At 41.7% G+C, this 27,336-nt stretch overlaps 1 protein-coding gene across 2 annotated transcripts in view; it reads right to left on the minus strand.

The window, feature by feature from the left end:
- The window catches only part of prkar1b (protein kinase, cAMP-dependent, regulatory, type I, beta), a 65,507-nt gene extending 39,523 nt beyond the window's left edge, over positions 1-25,984 (minus strand). The window contains exons 1-4 of one of the 2 annotated variants that reach the window (XM_038700468.1): positions 25,830-25,984; positions 24,719-24,906; positions 12,018-12,188; positions 7,432-7,523 (exon numbers count right to left, since the gene is read on the minus strand). In XM_038700468.1, coding sequence (XP_038556396.1) covers positions 7,432-7,523; positions 12,018-12,188; positions 24,719-24,892 — 437 coding nt within the window. In that variant the 5' untranslated portion in view covers positions 24,893-24,906; positions 25,830-25,984. Of the gene's footprint in view, positions 1-7,431; positions 7,524-12,017; positions 12,189-14,681; positions 15,026-24,718; positions 24,907-25,829 lie in introns of those variants that run through there. The other variant, XM_038700472.1, reaches the window with a different exon arrangement.
- Positions 25,985-27,336: the final 1,352 nt, after the last annotated feature.

The following is a 27,336-nucleotide window of genomic DNA, read 5'->3' on the forward strand; positions in this document are numbered from 1 at the left end:
CACAACATTGATGGTATAAGCAGCTGAAAAGGCAGGGATGAATCATAGCTTGTTGGAAAACTGTCCTGCACAGACTCTGGGGTGCATTTTGGAGGGAATACAACATTCTAAAAGGACTCCAGACACTAACACTACTACATGACTCACTACTTTCTAAAGAACTGGATGGAGTGAAGGATGGAGAAAGATGACAGGGGCCGGAAGAGTCAGCAGGGGACAGGTTGAAACACAGCAGAGGGTATGAGAAGGGACAAAAGTTTCCAGCTAGTTGCATGTGTGTGGGAGACTGTGTATGTGCATGCAGAGTGCATGTATGAGTGTGTTTATATGCACTAGCATGCAAGAACGCAGCCTCGCTGATATGGACTTCCTACAAATGATGTGTTTGTGTGTATGTGCCCTGTGGTTTGCATGGGCGTAAAGGTGATGGTGTCTCAGCTGAGTTGAAGAAAGATGTAGTGTGCTGGGGGAGGTAAGACTGCTGGCCAGCAGTGCGCTGGATGGTGGTGGGGATGGTGGAGGTTCAGTCAGGCCTGCAGCTCTCCTGTGGTGAGTGACCTCAACGCCTGGCCCCTGGCATTGTGGCAGCGGCACAAAGCCATGCAGGGGATAGAGAGAGAAGACTACGCATGAATGTGGGGGAGGGACTGGATGTGAGTGTGGATGTAGATGAATTCTGAAAAGGGGAAAAAAGAGGACCACCAGGCTCTCAGGAAGAACAGGGATGAGAGAGAGTCAATGAGGGAATCAGTAAGACAGGAAACACAAACACATGCACATCCAAATAGAACAAAACAACACACAACAGAAACCTGTTAATTTGTTCATGTTGCAGACTGCTGTTATTAAATAGACAACCATAAAATACAAATCACAGATGCAGTCAAACATCGTCACTACTCCACCACCTGAACACACAGAGAAAACAGGTTCCCTCTAAATGGCAGGAAGACACACAAATAACCATTAAGCGAACACACACACACACACACACACACACTACTGAAACTACAGGATACTTCCAAAATCACGAGGAAAAGAGATCTGGGTGGGAGAAGACAGACACAGTCATCTGCTGCCATTCAGTGCCACCACATCCTGTTTCCTATATACTGCCAGGAAGTTACAGCCTGCAGGGGGTCACCAAAAACAAGTGCCCAAGCATGCACACAATACCAGTACAAGGACTAGCATAAGCAATTACTCAACAGATAGTTAATATCTGTATAATCTGTGTGAGGCAAAAACACCCCCTAGAGGCTGCTGTATGGTAACAACATAATGAGTGTTACCATGTGCATGTGGATGTTGGAGAATTAGATAGTGTGCGGCTGTAACTGTGCATTTTGTCAAGGTTTAGCAAAACCAAAACGTTGCCTATAATGTTAAGTTTAGAAACAGTGTGTGTGTGTATGTTTTAAATATGAACCCAACCACTGGAGCACAAGGCTCAAATTCCAAATCTATTGATATGGAGCCTGATTCAAATGAGTGAGCTATCAGGCAAAAAGATGACAGCTCTATTCATCTGATATGGCCACGCAGCACACTATCTCACATTGCACCCTCTCTGTTGTTTTGTCCCTTCGCACAGGCCTTAAATAAGCTTCCGCTGCAACACAAGATGAGACGGATCTCTCTCGGGCAGTCTTTCACTTCGCTATGGTTTGTTTGTTTAAGTTTTCTGTCTCTCACTGATTTATTTATTATTGTTTTTGCACCTCTTCAGGCACACACACACACAGACAAAGAGTGCCAATACACTAAAGATGTTCCCCATCCATCGGCAGGGGCTAGTGGGGAAGGTGCAGAGGTCAGGGTTTAAGGGTCAGAGGTCAACTAATCGGTCACTTCATCAACTCATTACTCTGCTTGTTAATTAGAGGATTAAAGCAGGCAGGATGAGGTAAGAACCACCTCATTACAGTCCTTTCAACCCCAGAATTTTGATTGTTGTGTTGATTTTTCTTCCTATGGGATGGTTTAAAATTGAGTATTTTCTAGTTTTCTACATATAAAATATAAAGTACTGTATTTGCTTGATTTACAAATGGATCCTGACCTGAAAAGATTTAACAACTCCTGTTACCAGATGGCAATGTTATTTTAGAATATTGCAGACTCTGCCAAGACAGCTCCAGGAATGGGATAAACAGGGTCTCCTCATGCCTGCCAGAAAATTGATGTGGTTATACAGAGAGCAGGGCTTCTCATGTCTGCACAGTCCCCATGAGAGTGTTTTGTGGTAAGAGGGAATTAGACTAATGCAGGTGGACGGGAGGAGATAACTTGATAAGCATATATATGTATCTTATGTGTGTTTTGTTTGTGTCAAGGGAAAAATAAATGCACCTCTGACAGATTCCCCAGAAGCCTCTTCTTCTCTAAGTAATCCCTCTCCAAATGTGACCTCAAAGAATTACTCCTGTGTTTGTCCCTTCTTGCCTTCGCTGCTTCGTTGCACGCCCACATTAACTAAGTAGGAGATCAAGGTCATTTATCCAGGTGTGAAAAAAAACTGACAAACAGGCCAACATTAACACGTGCACAGTCTGCTGCTATCACAAGTCTCATTTCATATCACTTCAGTAGGAAGTTAGATAAGAAACACTATTACTGTAGAAACAGAAATAATGTGTGTTTGAACAGGCGATAGCACTTTTGTTGACCATATTAAAAGACTGATTCTCAGTGGGCATTTAACACGGGGAAGTGGTGGGGAGATAGGCTGGCAAATCTCATCTGAGGGTGCACCTGGACAAACGTGTGCGTGTGTACATATACGCACACAAGCCTGTAAACTTGATAATTTGGCCAGATATCCAAATTGGTGAAAAATAGCACGACCTGATTATCAATGCTGGGATTTCCTTATCAAAACCTTTAATCTGAAAACTATCACCTAAGTGCTGAAACCAAAACAGAGTAATCCACATGGGAAGTTGAGATAAAAGTTTCAGTCGATATGATAACAACTACTGTATGGTTACAGTATTGAGACAGGTGGTTGCAGGCTGATTTGGCTGTTAGCAAAGCAGGCTCAGCACAATCTGCACATCAAACACCTGTTCCCATCTTATCTTGTGTGCATGTGTGTCTGTTTGTGTGGGCATATCATAATGAGGTCATTATGGCAGCTAATGGGCGGCAAATGGAAGTGTCCACCCAGTGGCCCGCTGGGAGCCATACCATGGCAGACGTTCACATGTGAGTTTAGAGACCAGCCAAGGTCAAAGAGATAAACAGACAGAGATACTGTCTCCTGAGCGTACAGTACATGTTCATTCTCTCACAGTCTGTATTCCTAACAAAGCAAGATGTTTTTGCTCAGCAAAACAAAATATTCTTAACTTTGCACTATATTCACACTGCAATGCATGAGAGCTATACATACGTGTCTCTTGAAGGATAAATCTGAATAATATAGATTAAGTACAAGAAAGGTATGCGCATTAATCTCTTTATTCCAATAACTTCTGCAGCTTTCCAGCTTGTTTTAATAACAAAAACAGAGTTTAGTTGAAATCTGGATGTGTTGAGGTTTCACTTCCAGGCAGCTGAAGAAAGATGCACTACATACACACACACACACACACACACGGCTGGTGGAGCTCAGAAACTTTGAGGCCATAAAGTTTGACATATGGAATGGTGTGTTAATCAAAGACTCCATGCTCCCAGCTGGAGCAGCCTCACTGGGAAAACAGTCTGACACGCATACTTGAGAATGTCCTTGTGTGTGTTTCTCATGATAATGTAATCCCTGTCATCCTTTGTAGTGATGGTGGTATTTTATGCACGTGTGTGTGTGTGTGTGTGTGTGTGTGTGTGTGTGTGTGTGTGTGTAAAAAGTGAGGTCTGTTTGCTCCTCTCTTGCACCAGTACAGCGGTTCTATGCATTTGTTCTCCTAAACCTCTCCACAACTTTGGCCCATTAAATCTCCATCAAAACTACTTGAAATATAGTTTATAGGAAGGATTCCAAATTTTGGGTCAATGGATATTTACAAAAAATGCATTTGCTTTATTACCTAATCACCTCAGAGGAAGCTGACAGGTAAGAGGGATGAAGGAAAGCAAGCAGTAGGGATGTAAGTTGCAGAAAGAGAGGCAGTGCCATATCTTCCTTTTTTATTTGTCCCTTCCTCTTTCCTTCTGCCTCGCAGCTTTACCTGAGCTCAGGTAGAACAGCACAACAGGTAATCTGAATGTTTGGTTTGTAGGGAAAAACATAAGCCTTTCTTTCTTGCCTCTTTCACTGAATGCCCCTCTATATTCTCTGTTTTCATTCTCTCTCCAGAACTCCAAACACACACATAAATCCTGACGTCTTTACGTTCCTGACAATGGAAGCTACGGAAACAAACATTTACAAAGTAGGATATGATCATAGCGCAGACCAGACTCGCTGTGTTTTAGTTTAAATAATATTCTGCTTGTCCTAAGATGCCCTCCAGGATATTGTTTCTCCTGCCTGGCCTATTCCTGTAATTACACATGCACGCACACGCATGCACACACACGCACGCTCTCTCACACACACACACACACACACACGCACACACACACACAGTCATCTCAACAGTGAGAAGACTGATAGAGCAGCTTCACTGCTGAAAGACTTCCTCTTTATACTGTATATATACAATTATTGGAAAGAATCAAATCTAATCACATACAACAGGTGGCTGATTGTCTAATTTACGCACATCAGACATTTTGACAGATATGTGTCAATCCAGCAACAAGGATGCATGTGATAGGTCCATTCTCCAGAACTCCAGAATAAACCAGGAAATTATTCGAACCCAACAACATACAAGCACAACATACCGCTGCTGCAGAAGCAAAAACTATTAAAACAAAAAAGTAAATTTGACAATTAAAGTAGAAGAAAACGCAGCCTCATCAATGGGGGTTTGTTATTAAGCTCAGTAAAAAAACATACTGCTTACTGAGCCAGTACCATCTCCCTGGATTCCTAGAAAGGCAGATAAGTAACTTAAGATGAGATAGATTATGAACTAGAGACAGGTTGAGAGAGAATAAGACAACAAGGAAAAAAGAGGGCTACAAAGACAAAGTGATGAGAGATGAAAGAGAGCACTAAAGAGAGTAGAGAAACAAAGAGGGCTTCATTGTTTTCTCATTACTGAAGGAGATGATAGCATAATATAGTGCTAATGGGGGAACAAATTGTGTGGCGTTCAGCTTACATAACTGCTGAGTGACTAATCACAGAAGATGTTTCCTTGACACATACACGGCTATCAGCCCTCTGTATTTTTCTTGTTCTGTCTCACACACACTGTCCTCATACAGCCATTTTGTGAATGTTTCAAGCCATTTATTATATTTGCCAATGCCAACATTCAAGAGAAGTTCGTTTTTGCATGTAAAACTAGTTTTTGATCGTAACCACCTGTCATCCAATGGTGCATGCACTGACCCATTCCCCTGATGTCGAGCACAGGCCCACACCAGGAGCAATGGTCAACTGTCACTACCTTCTCACCCAATCAGACCACATGGCCAAGAACATCTGATAACCCAAATGGCCAGCTGTTTGCAAAACGACAGAAGGGTGAGAAACAGTGAGGGAGTGAGAGACTGAGAGAGAGGACTGTGGAGTGCAGTCTCCATCTGCTAATGTGCGTCAGTCCTTGACAGTTCTGGCACATCTAAAGAAACCCATGTACTTCATACTGTGACTTCCATGCCAACGACAGAAGGCATCAACAACCAAAAATGATTACTGTGAATGAGTATGGCTTCATTTTCTGTTTTGGTGCACTTAGTAATAGTGATAAACACTACTAGATTACTGATATTGTGCAACATTAAGGATGAGTAGGCAAAAGTTTTGTGCCGAACCTTACCAATGAGAGCATGTAGTGTACTCTACAGTAACAAAGCCATGTGAAGAGGTCTGCTGGTTGCTGTGTGTTGTTTTTCGTTAATGCTGGAGGAACACATAGGCCACACATCAATAGACTTCTGTCAGTAGGGGCTCCAGGCACAACAACCGCAACACAACCGCAATGCGACCAAGCCACCCGCCAGCCAGTCGACCAACCAGCCATCCAGCATCATCAGCTGGAAGTGAAGAGTGAGGAGGAACAGAGGAGAGTGAGGGAGACTCTTAAGAGTGACAGAGAGAGAGAGAAATAGCGCATTAGAAGAAGACATAGCCAACTAACTGCCATGTCCCCGTACATCTAGCAAATCACACAAGGTTTTCACTAGCTAAGAGCCTACATTGCTGCTAGCTGCATGTTCACCCGTGAATCCCACAACAACGAGTTCCTGTGTGCACAGCATTAATGGTCGATGCTAGCTGTGTGTAGCGAGACAGCAAACATGACAGCCTGTCGACTAAATTCTACATCACGCATTTCAAGCTCTGACGATGATGCCGTTACATAGCTCGGCCTGCCAAGAGTACATTAAAACCTGATGGTTTATGGTCTACTGCCATATTTTTTTTGGTGTAACTCTAATCTGCCACATCAGCCACCCAAGGACATGGTTTTTCAGACTGTCTTGAACTATCACATGTTGCACTCTGCTCGGGGCTGCTTCAGAGGCACTGACGTGCAATCAGAGGTCTGCATGCCTGTGCCAAGGGAGCACGGTAAATTGTCAGCTGACGAAAGACTGGAAATAGTGTGTTTTGGGTTTGGTCCGTGGAGACTTTAGCCAACAGGAAAGCGCCGGTGTTTTCCTCTCCATGGGGCATAATGGATTCTCCCCGCCAATGAAACACTATTCCGGCTGGCGGGCAGGACCGCCAGCCACCTGAGAGCCTTTCCCACAACACCCCCCTCCTCTGTCAGAGCCAGACCCAGCTATCACTGGAGATCTGGGACAGATGGAAGGATGGAGAGAGGATGGCTGAAGAGAGGAGGGATGTGAAAGAACAACGAATAGGAGCAGATGGTAAGAAAAAAGGGAGGGATAAAGGGAAATTGGCTCGCAACTCTCTGTTAGATGACTATGGAGAATCTGTGATTTCTGAGCAATGTATCTGAGCACCACCGCCCATATCTGAATACACAACATGATACTGACATACACATGTTACCATAACAACCAACAACACAATGCAATACAACACACACAGACACATCGAGTTGACCCCTTACCCACCCTTCGCTGCATACCCCTCCTCTTCTTCCACATCTGTATATGTTCATCCCTCCTTCACGGTCTGTCGGCATCTCCGCAGACTTGAGATGCTCCCAAAGCAGGCAACACTGGCACACAGTGGCCACGAGAGCAATACACTCTACTGGAACAATGGCCTGTTCATGACGTTATCAGCTTACAAACATGCACTCATAGTCCACGCACACATTTGGATGGCTGGCATCACACTGGATGTTGTGCAAACCTATTAAAGAAGTCAGCGAGGTCACAAACATTTTGTACCTTCTCTCATTGTCGTCCAGATGAGCAAACAGCACATTCTTAGAGATGGCCTTGGCCAAGGCGGTCATGGTCTTGTAGTCCTTTGGTATCACCTGTGCAGACAAAGCAGTAATATCTATTACAGCAAAGTAGACTGCAACACTTTGCAGGTGGACACATGAAACAAACCAGCACAAACACATAACAGGCCTGACTTCAAAAGCAGACTAAATTGAGTAATTAAAGAGCAGCGTATTGGCAAACTCTGAAAGGAATATCCCACACACACGTGTGTCTATGTATTTTTGGAAAAGCCAATCTGTTCAGGGATTACACTTAAAAGTCGCACAGCCCTTAAAGATTCACAAGAGGCCTGAACTCATTCATAAAACATGCATTTTCATGTCCCAGACTCCCTTTCTCTCTCTCTCTCTCTCTCTCTCTCTCTCTCTGTAAATGGAAATGGAATGGCATAGTCTGTAGCCACAACAAAGCCACTGAAGTCCATATTTATAAAGAGGCATCTATTTTTAGGTGGAAAAGACCAAAAGAGAAAGAGAGAACGTGAAAAGATTAAGACGACCAATCTCAACTCTTCTTAATGCAGAATAACTCTGTGTATGTGTTTTGTCTCTGGTGGTAGGGGAGAGGAGGGGGTAGGCTGTAATTATTTTAAAGCAACAGATGTCTCCACATGAAGACGACCACACAGCACTGTGCACAACATGCACAGAAATACACACACAACCACATCACATGTAAAATAAGAGGTACCAAAATTTCATCTATCTGTAGTAGTAGTCCAGCCGGAAGACGGAAAAGAGAAAGAGCCTGTTTTTGCCTGGAAACTAAGTTAAAGGAAGAGAGGACACAGCCACCCAGAAGGGCTCAGTGAGAATGAAATAATTCTCAAACTCAGACTTTAGGCCAGTGACTTAATCAACCTCCATCGCTTCAGCGCTGTCACCCAGGGGATCATTGAATGTCAGGTCACTCTGCTTGTTACCAGCTTTTGAATCACTCAAAATTATGACTGATCTGTCCTTTCTACAGTAACCTGTCAGGATAATGTTAAGATATTCTGTTCATGCCGATTGCGGGAAAAAAAAGTTGGGTCAAAGCCACATGGGAAAAGGACTGAATGATTTAACAGCTACGCCACACAAGCACTTATGAGAAGAAGCCTGTTGGTAAATTACTTGTTCGATAGTAAAGTAAGAAAAGTAAAAAGTGAAGTTAGTGACAAGCTATGTATCTGCCTCCATCTGTAATACCTATTTTTATTTTCAACATTTATTGTATCACATGCAGTAGGATTTTAGCTGTGACGCTAATGCTCGGACATCCCAAAGATCCTCATTTAATGCCACAAGAACCCCTTAAAGTTGGTGGGAATATCTGAATCAACGCACATTTTGTTTCCCACCTCGTCAAGAGGGTGTCCACACTAGTTCCCATCAATCTGATGCCAGCCCTGCAATTCGTTCTGTTAATGTGATCTCAAGGCCTGAGCGACAGGCCTTACAATTTGTTGAGACTCACAGCACTTTACAGCAAAGCTCTTTTTAATCAGACGAGCAGGGTTGGCTAATTGATTGTGTTCTGTTAAACAGCTGCTGGTTTTCACAGCAGAGTCATTAATGGAATGGATGATGTAGGAAGATGTGTGTGCGTGTGTGTGTGTGTGCGTGTGGCTCTGAATTATGCTACTTTCGGGGACACATTTCAGACTATAGAGGGGTCTCATTTATAAAACTGTGCGTAGAAACCTCACTAAAAGTGTACGTGCGCCCAAAAGCCAAAAATGGCTGCTATTCAGACTTACAAAACCGTGCGTACGCACACTTGTAACCTTTATAAATCACTTGAAAATGTGGCGTATGTGAAAGAGCGCCATGTCTGACCCTTCAAACGCCCATAGTTGCCTATAAATGGTCAGTGAAGCGCCCCTCATTAATATTAATACATACTGACTGCATGAAGAAAAGGAGGCAAATTCTGACAGAGAAGCTACAAAACGAGATTTAACTCAGTGTGACACTGACGTTCCTTTTGGTGAAGCTGAAGCATGTTGTTTGGTGGGTAAAAAACGCACTTTCATGCAACGCTTGTGCACTGGAGGAAAGGGGCAATCAGAGCTCCACCCCTTTATAACCGATCTGCAGGAAGGAGCATCCCTCTTGAGTAGTGACGTCACTGACCAGAGGGGGACACACACACGCAAGACAGGATGACCCAGGTACTAATTTGGATTCCCCTGTTTGAAAAGAGAGTAAACCAAATGCATTCCACCTGTTTTTAAAAATGTATTTAGGCTACACAAACACTCCACTCACTAAACAAGACTAGAGATGACAATAAAATAGTGTTACTTTTCCATAATGTGTTTTTACAAGCAGCGCATCACATCCACACACGATAAGGAAACGAACATGTGATAATACATGAAACTATGCTCTCATATTTGCTTGACTGACGCATTGAAAACGGCATCAATTTAAATATAATTTGTCCTCCTGTTCACCTTATTTATGAGAATAAATTTCAATGCATGCAAGTAGGCCTGTTAATTAATATGATTCCTGATTAAATTGTCCAACATATTTGAGGTGTTCTTTTGCAGAAACAGAATCTCCGTTTGTGTTTATTATCCTCAGTCATGGTTCTTTTTGTGCGGCGCAAATTATCTTTTTTCTTATTCCAGCCCTGTTTTGTACGTACGCACGTTTATAAATGAGACCCCATTGATTGGGGACGGCTTGTCCAATCTGGTACAAAAGCTGTACCCCCAATTGGGATAAGGTGGATTTTTGGGTCAATGGTTAAGGTTAGGGTTAGCCAAGTATTTGTTATGGTTAGAGTGTTCAAGAAATGAATGAAATAAATTTAGTCTATTTAATGTCCCCAAAAGTGACATAAGTAAACATGGATGTGTGTGTATCAGTCTGGGAGATAGTGAGGGACAGTGAAGAAAATGAAGCTGGAGATGGGGGCAGGCTTGTTGCCATGACACATAACTGCAGTGTCTGGTAGAGACCTCAAAGCCATAAACACAAATGCATGTGGGTGTGTGACACACACCTGACACACACACAAACTGTATGCTCCAGTGGCCATGTGATTACAGTGTGGTGACGGGGGTTCATGCAGTTATGTCATTACCCAGCAATCAATGGCGTGACAAGCTAATTACAACTGAACAAGCATAGTAATGATGTCTAAGGTGTGTGTGTGTGTGTGTGTGTGTGTGTGTGTGTGTGAGAATGCGTGTGTGTGTGTGTGTGTAGGTGTGTGTGTGAGGTATGTATGTCTCTGCGTGTGTCAAGGTGAGTTATAGTTTCTGGCACAGCAGCACCCTTTCCTTTAGCTCCATTAAATTCTGGAATGGACACAGTTTGCATGATGACAGATAACTCTAACAGTCGCCTGTCCCCCTTACCTCTCAACCATATTGTTTGACATACTGTCTTAAAAAACATCTTAATTTATTCTCATATTTGGTGTCAAGCAGTGTTATATGCACAGCTTTCTGCAATAACCTGATTTTCTCGTCTAAAGCATGTACACAAGAAACCCATTTTCCATCAGGGTAGGGGATTAGAAAAACATATTTTTTCAGTTTGAGTTCTCCTGGAAAAGGCTGATTTCTTGACCATGCATAAATGGGACTGGGATTAAATAAGTTTTTTTCTTCTTCCCGCTCCTTCTCGAATATGTAAAGAAATTGACAAATCCAAAATAGAATACAGATAGGGAAAGTATTGCGGGGCAGAAAGATCATACATTTATAGGTACATATAGCGATGCAACCTCATATTCAAAATAACTGAATTAAAGGCTTGAAACAAAGTACCCTCTTAGAGGTCTAAAAAAGTTTCCAAACATTATTCCTTGCTTAACCTTATTTTTGAGTAACCTTGTTTTTTGTGTGCATGTAAATATACTGAAGGTCCATTGAAATGTGGGGGTCAATCTAATGTATTTGGTTTAGCTCTGTTAGAGCACACTAAATTAAACCAGCATGAATAAAAACAGTTGCTCCTTTCAGCATCTTTAAATTTGATAAAAGATGTCAGCTATCTGCAAAAACCTGAGTGGGAGTCCAATATCACAGAGTCGGATCTCAGCATCTGTGCTGGACATCAGTTCAGCAGCTGACTCATGATCTGTGTCTTTTGCTGTAAATGAATTCACTGAAGGGTCCAAGTCTGTTCGACAATTGCTGTCATGAATTTACACAGCTTATTTCCCTTCCCACTGTCATGTTGCGATGAATGTGTTTACATTCATGCTCTTAAGTGGGTGTTAACAGAACGACAGCTCCGTGTGTTTGATTTCTCATACTGGGTAGGGCCTTGGATAAACCCCCTTGATTTCCGGCACATAGGCACGTATTCATGTTTTAATTGCGCAAACAAATAAGCAATAAACAGCTTTGCAATCATCTGTGTTATTGTATATGTATGCATCTGCCACATGTATCTGTGTGCAAACATGTTGATGAGTTTGTATATACAGGCATTTGCATGCGGCTATGTGCAGCCTTCCATTATGTGTCTTTGCATAGATGTGTTACGTCGTGCGCGCATCCATCTTCCGAGGCTGACCTTGCGCACGTAGCTGACAGCGTCCTCTTCGGTATAGACCTCGGCACTGACCCCTCCCCTGCGGCGCCGGGCCTTGACGACAGGGTTGGGCGGTGGGGGAGAAACCTCATCATCGTGCGAGTCCGACTGGCTGTTAGATTTCTGACGTGCCATGATCTGCTTGCATTCTTCCTGTAAAAACAAGGAGAGAGATGAGACGTTAGAGAGTTAAAAATAAATAAGCAGATGGTCTATCAAAACAGTGCCCCTCTTTAAGTGTGTAAAAAAGATTTATGTGTAGAAAAACAAATGCAACTACTATTGTAGCTTCAGGCAAGACAAACAAGATCATCTGTTATTCTTTTACCTCACAAACAATCACATGAAGATGCGGGTGACAAACCTCTCCAAGCGCACTTTCTAACATCAAGCATCATGTGGATTCTTAACCAGGTCAGCTAGTACAACGCAACTGTATAAACCTCAGAGAAAGTACAGTGGACGTGTTCTGGTCCTGAGTGCACGCTGTCTGGACATCTGGCTGCTGTGGTATAAAGTGAAAGCCATCAAATATTAATATGTGCATGCCCGAGCATGCAGAGAGAAGAAGGCTCAGCCAGGTACTCTCCTCCTCTCAGATAATGAACAACAAGGAATAAAGACATCAAAGAGGAGACGGGATGTCAGAGGCTAGAGGCCGACTGTTGTTTCAACTGCTGAACACTCGCAGGTGATGCATTATTGATTCCACAATTGATTAACACATCAGCATAAGTACATAAAAAACCACTGTTGGCTTGTTAATATGTGAGAGTGCCGTGAAACAAGGTTCAGTATGTTAACAGTTTGTGCAAAGGTAGCTAGCATCCACTATTTTGTGTATTTCGACACAGCGTCTGTGTAGAACTAACAATAACTGTGTGCCCCTGCTGTCACTGTGTGTTTATTCCTTTATTTGAGTGCATTGGTGTGTCTAATAGCACAGTGGGGATCTAGCTGACAGCAGTGTATTCACCACCACATAGTCTGGATTTTACAATTTCATCTGTTTGCTGGTTCACTCTTTCCTGACCAAAGAGATGGTCACATTATTCAGTCAAAACTAATAATACTGGAGTCTGTTGTCAGGAGATCGGAACAGCCTATTTTATTTTTCTACTCATTGGAATTTGTAAGCAGCAGGTCATTACATTAATACGAATATTGATCAGGCTTCATACAAAACTTATTATTATGTCTAGAGCTGAAGCAATTAGTCAATGATTTGCCAAGTTTTTTTCCAAGCAAAATGGCCACACATTCTCTGGTTCAATCCTCTAAAAAGATTTCTTTCTCTTCTTCTTTGTCTGTGGACTTTTGGTCGAACAAAACAAGCAATTTCAAGATATCACCTTGGCACCTTTAGCAAATTGTGATGGGCCTTTTTCTTGATTATTATTATTTCTGACATTTTTATAGACCAAAACATATATATATATATATAGTAAGTAATCATTAGCTGTTTTTTTGACATTGACATTTATGATCATTTAAATGTATGAATACAATATTTCCTGAGGTTTTATTAATTTATGATTCAAGTCACTAATTTCTTTTAGTTGTGTTAAACAATTACTGAAGGAGAGCAATCAATTAGTGAAAATGCTTGTTCGCACCATCATGCCAGTTCATACCACCTCTAAATTTTCGAGTGCACTGTATTATTCAAGTCCCGCCATTTTCTATGAAATGTTGTGAGGCAACTTTTTTTTTTCACTGCAAAACTGGAGAGGGGAGAAGTAAAAAATAAGACCAGGAGCAGAGTGATCACTGAATCCTTTGAGCAGGGGCAGAACTTGCTGCCACTTCTCTCTGTTTATATACTGACAGGGAGGGACAGAAAGAGACAGAGAGGAGGAGAGAGAGAGCCTGTGACGGAGGGATTGCAAAGAGAGAGAGAGAAAGAGAGAGTGATAGAGGTGGAGACTGTGAGGAGACTGTCATATTACCTGAAAACTGAGACAAACCGAAATGTCAAATCCAGACCTCACAACTCAGGACCTCTCTGCACATTCTATCTCAACTATCTGTTTCGATCATGCCAACAGCTTGTAATGAAGACGGGGACAGTGATCCAGCAGTGCTTTAATGATCGAGAAGGCATTCAGCAGCTTGCACACTGTCTGTGTAAAACAACGCGATAATGCAAATCACACATACACACACTTCTTGCTTACGCAGAGTCACTGCCTGAGGGAACACAGCCAGCAGGAGCAGAAGAGGAGAGGAGAGCCAGAGAGCAGCATCAATACATACACACAAAATCACACATGCACAGGAAGACTGCAGGGGGGAGGGGAGAGCTCACACGCTTCAGCTTAACGAAGGTGACAACTTCTGCAATCAGGTAATACACTATATTCTTTAAAGACAGCGAAAGCAAAGCCAAAACAACATAACGCTAATACAACTCACTCCAGCAAACACTATTAACATGCTGCTGTCTAGAACAGTCACTAATGGTCACTTGCACTCACACGCTTACTAAAACTAGGCAGTCGCTTGCATCTTTGCCTTGCAACAAAACTTCACAGGCTTCAACAACAAACACAGTCTTGTATCCTTTTTGCTCATGCCTCTATGAGACCTTGCACGCTAGCTACAGGAGGCTAACTACAGGCTAAGTTTGTTAGCAGAGGTATTTACCATGGCATGGACGGCCCCTGGCCAGGCCGGCTGTGTGTCCCTCAGCTTGCTGTCAGAGGCACCGGGCATCAAGTCAAAGTGTTAGTGTGCCCAAGTGTGCATGGGAATCAACACATGTGGATTCCCATCTCATACACACCTGACACACATGTCACACCGCAGCAGCATCTCCATATCGCCATACTAGCACAGCCACCGCTGTGTGTACGTATTGTTGTGTGAGTGCGCGTGCGTGCAATGGGTGAGCGGAGAATCCAAGTTCGTGTGTGTCAGAGAGAGTGCGAGTGGCAAAATGTCTGCAATCCCCACGACACAGCAGCTAAAGAACAAGACCACTGATGAAAACACTGATCACAGCAAAAGCCTGTCTCTCCATCGCTCCTGCGCAACTCTCTGTCTCTGCTTTCCAGCCCCCCCCCCCCCCTTTCTCTTGCGAACACACTCACAATCAGGTGGCGCAATGAGCGGGCTCCTCTCCCTTCCCCTCCCTGTCACTATGACAACTGGGTACTGTGAGCTTTCTGAATAGTTGGTGGCTCACACACCTACATTCTCACACACACACACATAACACACACACACACACACACACACACACACCAGTCCTGACGCCTGTTGACAGATCTCTCTCTCTCCTTCTCTCTCTCTCACTCTCTCTCACATCTACAGTGATTCAGTTTGCAGAAGGGAAAACGTTGCTCACCTCAATACAGACTTCTGTTCTGACCAAATGCCGTGTCTGTGTGTTTTCCACCGGAGAATGGCTCCCAACATTCCCATAGGGATACATCGTTATCCCATAGACTACTTTCATTGTGTGTACCAGACACTGGTCTGTACCATGCCACTAGTGTCTTTCTCACTCCCTACTGATCTCTAGCCGCCTCACCCACACACTTTCCTCTTAGGTCAGAGGGTCAGTCATCAAGTGAGGACTTTGTATCTGCCCTAACAAGTCCTCGTACTGTTCTGGCCCTATTGCTCACACTCAGGGACACAGGAAAACACATGCAGTTTTGATGTCTCATATCCACAAAGAGGGGGCTTCAGTAGTCCAAGGTGAGCTGAGAAGAGAGGCAAACTATTCTCTTGCTTTAGCTTTTCTGTAACAACACACAGGCAGTTTGAGGCAGCACCATTTATTTTTCCCCATCTACAGTAGCTAAACAAAACACATCTGCAGTTGGTTTTTGCAACCTCTTTGCTATCATATCTCAATCTGAAATAGTAATTTCTCTTTCAAACAACATTAACTATCTTAACAAAAACAAAGCACTCATCTTTTAATGTCCTGCCATCTATTTTATGTATTTACCAATATATTTCCTACTCTAAAATCAATGCTATTATGTCAGAGTCTCTCTCCCCTCTCCCCCTCCTGCTCTCTTCTGCTCTCCCTGCGTCATCATCGGTGGCAGGATGCCAGAGAGAGAGGACAGGAGAGGAGACAGGAGAGGAGGATACAGAGGACACGAGCGTAAGCAGGACACAGAAGCTCTGTAAAAAAAAAGTGAATTTCCAGTAGCGACAGAGGCACAGCGGGTCAGAGATTAACCCAGAGAATGAAGACACAAACAAAAGATGACACACATGCAATCCCATGATCACGCGCTCAATGTAAAGTCACTGTTATTAAACCATTATCAATTCCAATTTCAGCTCATTTATGGATGATGACTCTTATTACAATTGACATCTCCATCAAGTTATGACTCTCATCCTAATCGCAGTGACTAACCAACATTAATCAGCGCGACCGCCCTTCATGCTCAGTGCAAACGCATTCAACCCCTCAGAGGGGGGATCAGTGGGCTCACAGCGCAAATACATCAAAATATCTATTCTTCAATGAAGCTGATTTCTGACATTAGTTAGGGAAAAGTAAGCATCCATTAAGTGGTTACCTTTGGTGGCCTTAATCTGGTGACATAGACAATTTCACTCTCCACTGCTAGTGCTGAAAGCATATGAGTGAACCAAAAACAACAAGGTGCAGCGCAAACACACACACACACACACACATACACAAACAGGTAATGAAGCATGGAGAGCTGATCCACCAGCGGAGCTAACAGTCTACTCATCACTTTGTTCCACACCATTACAGCAGCACAATGGGCACAAAGTTCGCTGCTGTATTAGGACAGTGTGTATGTGGAGTGCTGACCTCCTGGCCATGAAATGATGTTCACTCTGTTTATGGTTACACATACACACATACAAACTCTTCCTGCTTTCCTAATGATAACTCTCCATTGGCTACCTTAATTCCCTAATCTTAATCCTCAAATCTACCTGCTAAAACTTTGTCATTAACAAACAACAATTCCAACCCTTACACTACAACCAAGTCTTGATTTTAAAAAGTTTGGGGTTTTTTTAAGTTTCTGGGACCAGCCTTTTCATCGCCATGTAGTCGCGAGTAAACTGTTGCTACACAATGACAGCAGCAGTAAGGAACTGACAGCCAAAGGCGCACAATATGTTTATGCATGAACACATAACCCTGCTCCAAGTACAGTTTTCGAATGTGTAAAAGGTTGTTAGTAGGTGTTCTTTCATAATTGAGGGTTCAGTGTTGTTCAGTTCCTTGACTATTTCCATTTAATCTACAGGACAAATTTCACATCTATCAAGACTGCACCATGCAGCCTATAAATAAAAACTGAAAAGGGAATTCTTCAGAGCTGAAACTCTGTTGGTAAGTCAATTAGTCAGTTGACATCAAATTAATCTGCAACAATTTTGCAAATCAAATATTCATTGGTCATGATGATGACCAATGATTAAAATTATGAATTTGCTTGTATCTTTAGATTATGTATATTAAACTGGATTTTGGTTGGACAAAACAACCCATTTGAATAAGTCAACTTGGGGTTAGGGGAATTGTACAGGACATTTTTCACTATTTTCTAACAATCTATAGAAATAGCTAAAACCAATTTACTGATTAATCAAACGAATATTCTTCAGATTAATCAACAATGGAAATCATTTTTAGTTGCAGCCCTAGAATGTATTTATCTATTTATTATTATACTAGTAATAAGAAATTATGCTGTCTGCTTTACAAATGCTGTGTCTGGATGTAACACCGGTTAACTGCTATGGCAAACAATTCAGTCATGTGCTTTACATCTTAGTGCTGTACATCAAACACCTTTTCTCTTTCTCTCACACCACAGATTCGTTGGGGAGGCAGGAGGGATGCAACGGGCAGATGAGAGAGGACAAAGAAGGACCACCAGGGAAACAGCGAATAGGGGGTTTAATTTACCTGTAGGGGCCCCAGGGTGGGCCTGGGAGAAGGTTTAGGCCTGGGTCACTGCATGCACCCCAGACTGATTTGACAGAATACCTTTCCCAGCACGGTAGTGATGACAAACAGAGACTGGAGACACTAATTACACTGTTACAAAACTGTATGCGACGTACTGTTTGTGATGCGGAACTGAACTGAATTTCTTAGACAGGGACAAAGTAAAAAAAAACAAAAGAAAAAGTAGATACAGATAATCCAAAGTTACGCCTAATTCACTCTTAGTAGACTCAACAAACACCCGAACCTTCCTGACAAATTGTCAATCAGAAGCCTTTGAAGGAACGGGCGGATTTGTTATGATAGGTCCTGGTGACAGCTGAATGGCTGGCAGCACAGAAAGGCTTCTCATCTTACACTGGGAGTGGGAGACAGTGGCTGATTGACTGATAGACTGATAGACAGAGTGTGAGGAAGTCTCCCATAATGCAATGTGATGGGATCTTTTACAAACAGAGCTGATGCAGCAGGCTTTTACATTTGTTTTACTCGACATGATTTAAGATGTAGAGGGAAGCTAGAAGGCACCAAGATATAATCAGTGCAACACTGGCCTACATACAATAGAGATGTAAAGACGCAATTCAAACGTGTGGTGGTGGTGATGGTGCAGTGGATAAAACGCATACCTTAAGTGAGAAAGACCCAGGTTCAACTCCCCACTGTGACACGTCCACCAATGTGTCCCTGAGCAAGACGCTTAACCCGTAGTTGCTCTGCGCGACCTCTGACATAAATTGCAATTGTAAGTCGCTTTGAATAAAAGCATCAGCTAAATGAAAAAATGTAACGTGTGTATCCTGACAGAGATCTTTCCTGATGCTGTTATGCTATATTTTAAAACAATAATTTGAGAAAGAGTAAGGTTACTGGGTTTAGAAATAGTAATAGTAATTTAATTTAAATACTACTTTTCTTAAAGTAGTTACAAAGTGTTTGGACAGTCACAGTATTTAATATAAACCATGATTAGTAAATAAAAAGTGAAATAAATAAATAAATAATAAAATACAATAAATATATATTAGTGGAACAATTCAGAATAAAATAATAAATTATTTAGTCACCAGAAAATTTATCAAAAACTATTTTGATAATTGATTAGTGTTTTGTTATCTAAATGACTCTGTGTGGAGTCCCAACCTGGAGTTACCCTCTCAGTTTAGCAGCCCTTACAGCAATTGGAGGCTACTTTAAACTTTTGGGAGTGAATGATTCTGGTGACCTTAAAGCTAAGCACTTGTACATATGGGTGAGAGTTTATAAATATAGGTTGTAGCTAATTAGTTTAAACCCTTACAGAATAAAATCTTGTTAAAATGTATTTTAAAGGCAACACATAGAAGCTGAAATGGGCATGTGTTTTCTTCCAGATTGGAAAATATGGAAACGATGAAAGACGGGATGCTAGTGACAAAGACAGATGAAGGGCAATAAAACATGCGTGGACATGGCTGCTGAGGAAAGAGAGGGGAAGGAAAAGATAAGTGACAGGGATGAGGGACAAATTATTTTAAAAAAGCCAGTAGTGAAACACAAGACATAAACTTGTGATAGCCCTTTGGGCATAAAGAACACAGGGAGCATTATGCTAATCATAACAATACATATTGCAAAACTGACAAACGCAACCACACGCACACACAGAAACTGTTTAGCTACCAGTATAAATGCAAATATTTAAGGGTGAGTTCACACAAATCATAAAAAATAATAAAAAAATTTCCTCGGAAAAATCTGCTATAATCCTGACGCAATAGTGACTGGAATTTAGGTTGCTTAAGACAATCCACAAACCTCACTGTCAATGGTTTTTAGTATTTTCAACCTCCAGCACAAAATACTTGCTAATGAAAACTGTCCACAACTACTCTATGGCTAATGAAACTCGTGTTACTTGTGATAGAAAGGTAAAACAGCATTTGCAATGAGTCCTAAATTTCAATTTGAGATTACAGAACAGTGCCAAGGCATGTACTCACAGAAAAGATGGTGCTTAGACTCATGTCCAAGCACCACACAAGTACAGATGGAGTTGAGGAGTGACGGCTGTCATGTGCTGAACATTTGGTTGCCAGTGCAGGTGGTATATTATGTACAAATCAAAGTGTTGATTTCCACATAGCTGCAGTGAAAATCAGAGGAGGCAGAGAGACTTAATGCACTTAAGAGAGTGCTTAATGCAATGTTCCTAATTCAATTAAACATTTGCAGTAGCAGCTGCCCACTTGATATGCTGAGTGACATATCCACACTCACACATTCAGTCCGGGCACTTTTAGCTGGCGCTGGCAGTTGGACAGATCCATGATAATGCAGATTGAGAAAAAGTCACCACATCTGGGTTAGTGCATCTAAAATAGATGAAATGTTCATTTCTTTGGCACATGACTGGGGCAAAAAGGACTGCAACAATAAACCCTGTGTTACAGAAAAACATCACTGTTTCAGTAACACTGCTGGTCATAAGATGTAATCTCTTACCACAAGCATTTGTATTAATAAGAAACAAACGTACAACCTATATCCAGAAATTCCACTGTAAACTAAAAGGTTTTGCTGCAAATGTACAGTAAATAATAGTGACAAACATGCTAAAAATAGGACAGGTCTGTTAAAAGATAGTCCTGTCAGCTAAGCCATCACAGAAATGTTGTCTTTTTACACTGTAGTGTGCCAAAAATTAAAGTTAATTCTTCAGCAATTATACACTGAGCTGAGCTGAGCTGATAGAGAGGGGGAGATGAGAACACCCATCTGAAGCTACTGTTGTAGAGATCAAAGGCATCATTACCATGCATAAAAAGGCAGGATGAAAGGGAGCGAGATGCCTGTTATTTTCCCATTCACAATGTCAGCTGAAGACCAAAGACATGTTATTATATCGAGACAAAAGTTAAAAACAAACTAGTCAGACTGATGATTTAGTGTGCACTCAATTGTGTGTGTCTGTGTGCGCGAGTAGAAGAGAAATAGAAAAAGAGAGAAGAAAATAAAAAAGAAAGAAGAGGAAGCTTGTATGTGGGAAAGGACTGTGAGAGCGGACGATCGAGAAACTGATACAGAGAAAAGAGATTTTCCAGATAACACTGTGAAAGCCGTATGAAAAGGATCCTGTGCAGATTTGAAATGGGTTAGGTCTGAATATCCCAGTGATCTAATTGGCACACAGAAAAACCTGAACACAAGAGGAGAGATGGAATAAACTTTGTGAATAAAGGCACTCATTGAACACAGGACAGACTACAGTCTATCTATCATCTACTGTTGCCTAGGTTACCGCCTCCAGTGGGTGACGAGTGCTGACGAAAATGGCTGATAGAGGAGAGAGAGAAGACAAACACAGACAAACATGGAGTGTGAAGTACGGGGGAAAATGTGATGACAAAAGTATATTTTCTGTTATCTCTTTGTGTTGAGAACAAGAGCTTCCTGCTCTGAAAGACTGACAGAGTCAGACACAAGGCCTGACACCTACATTCAACAAAAATCTTGTTTTGCATTTTAAAATTGTTTTTCTCTACTAACTTTCTTTGCACTGAGAAACTAAAGATTTTAAGACACTGAGTTTGTTTTTGAGCAATAGAACACAAATAAATCTTAAGAGTAACAATACAACATTTAGAAAATAAGATTAATCCAGATTAAATGGACATGGCTTGTTGAACCAAATATTGCCCTCAAACTTACCCAGCGCAGGGGGAAAGGAGCACAGTAAGCCTCTTAAATAACTGGGACACCACAAAAACATACATGATCTGCTTCAGTTCCACAAATGACTGACCTCGCAATCGCAACACAAGCACAGATTCGAAGGGCTTGACTGAAAAAGCATTGGGCAACTGTGGACCTCAGAGAGCGGAAAGCTTGCAGTTTTTTTTATACTAACCACTTCTATAGACCAGGTGATTTCACTGACAACCATTAAAAGACATAGCTGTTCAAGCCCTGCTCCTTCGGCAATACATTAGATCCTTACTACCTTTAACAACACTGTTTTGATACTGAACTTTGACTTACACACAGGGACACAAGCATCAATAGCGTACATATTATTATTCCATCATTATGTGCATGTGTGCGCACAAACATTCATAGTGTAAGTGCAAGATGGCAGCCTCCCATGGCATGAATCAAGTATCTGTTTCGGCAGTCAAAGAGTATGGGTACTTTAATTCATCAGAAACACTGCACCAGGCTACATAAATAGGCACAAGAGCGTGAGTGCTTTTCTACACATCAGACTGGCAAACAGACATCCCAAGTTTATACAGTGACCTCATTACTAATGCAGGATGCATCCTCCATATGCTCCATCTTGATACTGGGGCAATCTTTCTTCAAGCAAAACTCCAAACCCCATTTCCTCTGGATAATCGAAATAATATTAGCCTGTCACGTAAACAGAAATTGTATGTGGATGTGCTAGTTTTGCAATCACGTAAGCAGTCAAGAGTACTTTTAATGACAATGTTTGATGTCTTCTGCATCAGACACTTCTCTCCCCTCAGAGGACACTAATCAGAGGCTAAAGGTGGATGCAGGGGTGGAAATGGTGCTGATTAAATGCTATATGTATGCAGCAGCAGCGACGACAGTGATGATACTTGCATGAAGAGTGTAGCCACAGCAGCACAGGCAGCAAGACTGAGCAGAGCAGGACAGCTTAAATACATTAATTTATTGCACAGGGTGTAACAGATAAGTATATGATGTGTGTCACAAGCAATACTGTGTTACAATACAATACAACCAATAAGAACGTACAGTATTCATCCTTCCCCAGCCACCTATACAGATTGCACTGGTGCCTCTGGACACCAAAGCCCAGTTTCAAGAAAACAGAGGCCCATATGTACTACAGCTTACGAATCTATGCTAGCTATTTAGATGATGTAATAAATCCTATATAAATATGCTTTCATGTTCAACACACTATGCATTGTCTTAACATAAAGTAATGTCTTTTAGGCTCATTTGTTATTAAGATGGGCTACTCATAGGGCAAAAGTGTGCAGTATGTCATTTTACAGAATGATGATGAATTACTCGCCACTTGCTACTGTATGCTTCTGCTGAGCTCTTTCATACCCATTAGTATTCATGCTTCCTCTCTGACTATGCAGCAGTCCCATCTAACAGCAGCAGTAGCTCCACTATCAATGCTGCGCTCATTTCGACACTGTCTCCTTGACCACGGAGCGCTGTGAGGACCGCGGCTCCAGATTCCGATGGCAGACCGACGCAACAAGTGTGTAGGACAAACTGGCACAAAGAGCCTGACCATGACCTTAAACTTTTTGTACGTTCTGTCCTAAAACCTAGGTGTACTATGTTGCAAATGCAGACTTTGATTGTCAAGAGTTTGATTGGACTGTCTGTATATATACCAGGGTAATAAATAAATAAATTTACTTGAACAAACAGGCAAAGCATAACCTGTATTAACACGATGAGGCCTTTAAATCTTGAGGGAAAAAAACAGAAATTGTGCAACATATCACTTGTCATGTTCAAAAACAGACAAAATCAGATGACTCTCACATGCTGCCACACGCATGCACTGACACATGCACGTACACACATCACTGCAGCAAGGATGGAGAGCCTCCTCCAGGCATCGGGATGGTGAACTTCAGCCCCGCTATATCTGATATCCCTTCACAATCACTTCTCTTGTTGGAGACTTCTTACCAATGCCTAAGCTCTCCTTGTGCCAACGTCAACAGCCCACAGCTGCCCCTCATACACCTTTATGACCTATTTGTAACAGCGGTATAAGAGTAGAGCCCATTGTTTAAACAAACAAATCTTATGATCAACTTGTGAGCAAACTGCACATCTGTGTCTGTACTTGATCAAAGCCAAACGTTGGACGAGAACATCCACTTAGGCTTAACTTAACAAAGCAAATTTATGTAAAAAGCATCTCGCCACCGTAGAGGTGCCAGCCGGAGCCAGCACATAAGCAGAAAAGAGACAGACAGAAAACACTCACGTTGTTTGTGGACCAAGGAGAATGTGCTACTGAGGTTTCCATTGTTTTAACCTGTTTTCTAGTTATGCTCTATTTTTTCCCACTTTTTGCAAATACCTAATCTCCTCTCTGTAGCTGTTATCTTTCAGTGAGTAATAGTCAGACAGAGACAGACAGGCAGATAGACACAGTCTGTTCCCCGAGCCAGCAAACAGGACACTGGCCTTTTATGGGTGCTCTTCTCACATCCCCTAATGGATTCTCCTATTATAGGATGATAAATGAAAGCTCTGTCAGAACGGTTTTGTCTGTTTTTTTAACACAGTAGCTGGGATGTCAAGTGTGATGGTTGAGAACATACACTGTAATAATCAAAACAGAATTTGTGTACAATGCACGGCACACATGAAAAATCAGCACACTCGCTGAGATGTGTATAATACACACACAAGTATCCACAACATTAAAACAGCATTCAACCTTGTTTCTGAGCCCATAATAACTGTGCATTTATGGACTTTCATTTCATTTGCATTGGCTGTATTACTTGGTGAGAAAATATTAACATCAGAGAACTTTGAAAACAAATCCTGACTACCTGGCACACACTGCAATTTATGTCTCATCTTAGTCAGGTTACAAGTACATTAGAATTAACAGCTATAATCAACAGCTTCAAGATCAACGCACAATATATCAGGCAAAGTTATTTGAACACAAAACGTTGTTATCACCAACCTTCTCCAGCTTTTCAAAATGCTCCCGCAGGAACTTCATAGGACGCTCAGGCTTGGCAATGCAGAGGTTCACAATGCACTCTTTGAGGATCTGCTGGATGTTGTGCTTCTGCACAAAAATTTCACAGCCCTTCAAACTCTCGTCTTCTTCCAGAGTGGAGGAGGAGGTGGCCATCTTATCTTTTATCTCTGTGGCAGTGGGAGAAAACAGGGTGGAGAGGAGGGGAGGGAAAGCAGAATGGGGATGGGGGGGTAGAACAAGGGTTACACATCTATCTACATGTCTCAGGATAGGTTAGAAGATTTTATTCTTGTTGCCCAATCATATTTGGTTGACATATTATTAGTAAAACTGTATTACACGTCTTTGATTGTGGGCATGTGACAGAAGGAGCCCACAAAAGAAGCTTATAGGGTCAATTAACTTAAAATGGCATTAACATTATTTAACACTTAATTTAATAAGGATTCACACCTCAAGCACCGTGTATGCCCTTAGTATGTTTCTTTGTGGATGAAGATGATTGAACATGGCCATTTTGTAAACTGAAGCTTTAATGGTTTTAAGGTAATTTGTGAAAGTAAACACTTCAGTAGGTGGAGGTTAGATAAATTACAAAGCAGTTATGAAAACAGCTATGATTATGTCAGACTACAGTAAATGTCAAATAACAGCAGTATGTCTCATCATGGCAAGCCAGGAAGCTGAGCAGGTGTAGCTAACTAGTAACTACCATGTATCACTTCCTCAAAGGGAAATCACGTCTCCGTCTATGTGAGTGTGTGTGTGTGTTTTTTATACAGCATAATAAATCAAAATGTGTTGACTTGAGGGTATGAAATACACCGAGTGCAGTTTATTCACAGCAATGAAAGCAAGTGCCCACATTTATACATTTTGCCATGCTTGAGCTAGTGATGAACGTCAGCACCTGTTCAGTTGCATTCAATATAGACAGCTAACCCAGCTAGCTTTGCTAACCTTACAATGACAACCAAACCACAACGAAGGGGAATTACTGCGACGTAAACGCTGTCAGTGGCCTGCTCTAAAGCGCTATTTTGTGTTTATAAAAACACGGTCTCGCTGGTGCTCTCGCTGGTGTCCCTACCGTTATTTTTGGAGGATGCTCAATGAGAAAAACACCTCGCTGGTGGTGGGAGATTGGTGAGGTGCCGTTTGTCAGATAGGATGCTGCTGCTCTGCCTCTCCGCTACTTCGGCTCGCTCTGCGTCAGTCCCGATGACGTCAATCTGTCATCTTCTCGACCGCAGCGGCGCTCTCTCGAGGCCAGCAGCAGCGAGCACGCGCCGGTCTGCAGGTAGAAATCTTTAACTAAAGGAAACCTCCACTCTAAAGGGAAGTGGGGTGTATTTCGTTAATTAGTGAACACTTTTTATTTGCACATTTGGGGTTAGACTGAATACATGTTTTTATATCGAGAGAGAAATACTAAAACTGACATGTTTGACGCAGGACCATACGTCAGGAAATACGTCAAAGTCTTACATCCAACACCCCCAACCCACCCTTTCTCCCCTTCTCAAAAGTCTGACTAGACACCATAAGAACAATCCCTAAAATTGCTTAATTGTTTGTATTTTTGCACATTTTATGTTGTTTCTCTAAATTGTATTTCCTAATATGAAAGTCAATGCTGTTAATTCAAAGCTTTCTCTTCTGTACACTTCCAGGAATTAAATTATGGTGGTGAAATAGTAAATCCTTGGTTTATTATTGTATCTGTTGGGTTAAAAGTAGTCAAAATTAAATATATTGAATTTATTCCAAATTTCACTTCCCAATATGATATATATTAAGTATCAATGTTGTTTGTCAAAGCCTTCTCTACACTACCAGGATACACATTTTGGTTGTCAATAGAGAATCCTTAATTTGTTTTTTCGTTATATTTAGGCTACTTGAAATTAGACCTACTTAATTTACTTAAAAGTTGTCAAATTTAGGCTAAATGTATTCAGTGTCAGTCACTAAAACCCAGAAATTCCCAGAAATAAATATTTAGAACAAGACATCAGTCAGTGTTAGCTACATCCCTGACATCAGCAGTGGGATATAAATCACAATTCATCATGGGTGCATTCACTGAGATATTAGTGTTTCTAAATCATATATATGGGCCCTAGTTTCAAATAAAACTGTATTTAACAGTCAAACAACCCAAACCCACAGATTCAGCCACTACATTAATGTTAATTAATAGTTTACCTTTAGCCACAGAGACTAACCCCTACTTGTATCCTGTAACAGCCTACTAACAAGCCCCAGTTTGCCATGTACTTTGACTGAAAATCTCTTTGGGAACATGCATATTTAACCATAATAACAAATGAAATAACAAACTTCTTTAACCTAGAGTTTTATAAAAGTAGATTTTGGCCCCAGTTCTAAAAGGGCCTTACACTGCTGTAAGGTCCTTACTTTCAGCTGCATATATTGCTTTAGTGGTGCACATTACCCAAATTATTTGGGGAAGTATGTATTCAACCAAATTAGGCTATTACAAACAAAGTGACACACTGTAAACCTTTGCTTTGGAGCTCCTAAGGAACACTTTCCCCAGTTGGTAATCTAACCATGTTTAGATTTCACTGAGG

Source organism: Micropterus salmoides, unplaced genomic scaffold (assembly GCF_014851395.1).
Source record: "Micropterus salmoides isolate LMB-PRFRI ecotype aquatic unplaced genomic scaffold, ASM1485139v1 Ms_hic_scaffold_10, whole genome shotgun sequence".
Classification (NCBI taxonomy): domain Eukaryota; kingdom Metazoa; phylum Chordata; class Actinopteri; order Centrarchiformes; family Centrarchidae; genus Micropterus; species Micropterus salmoides.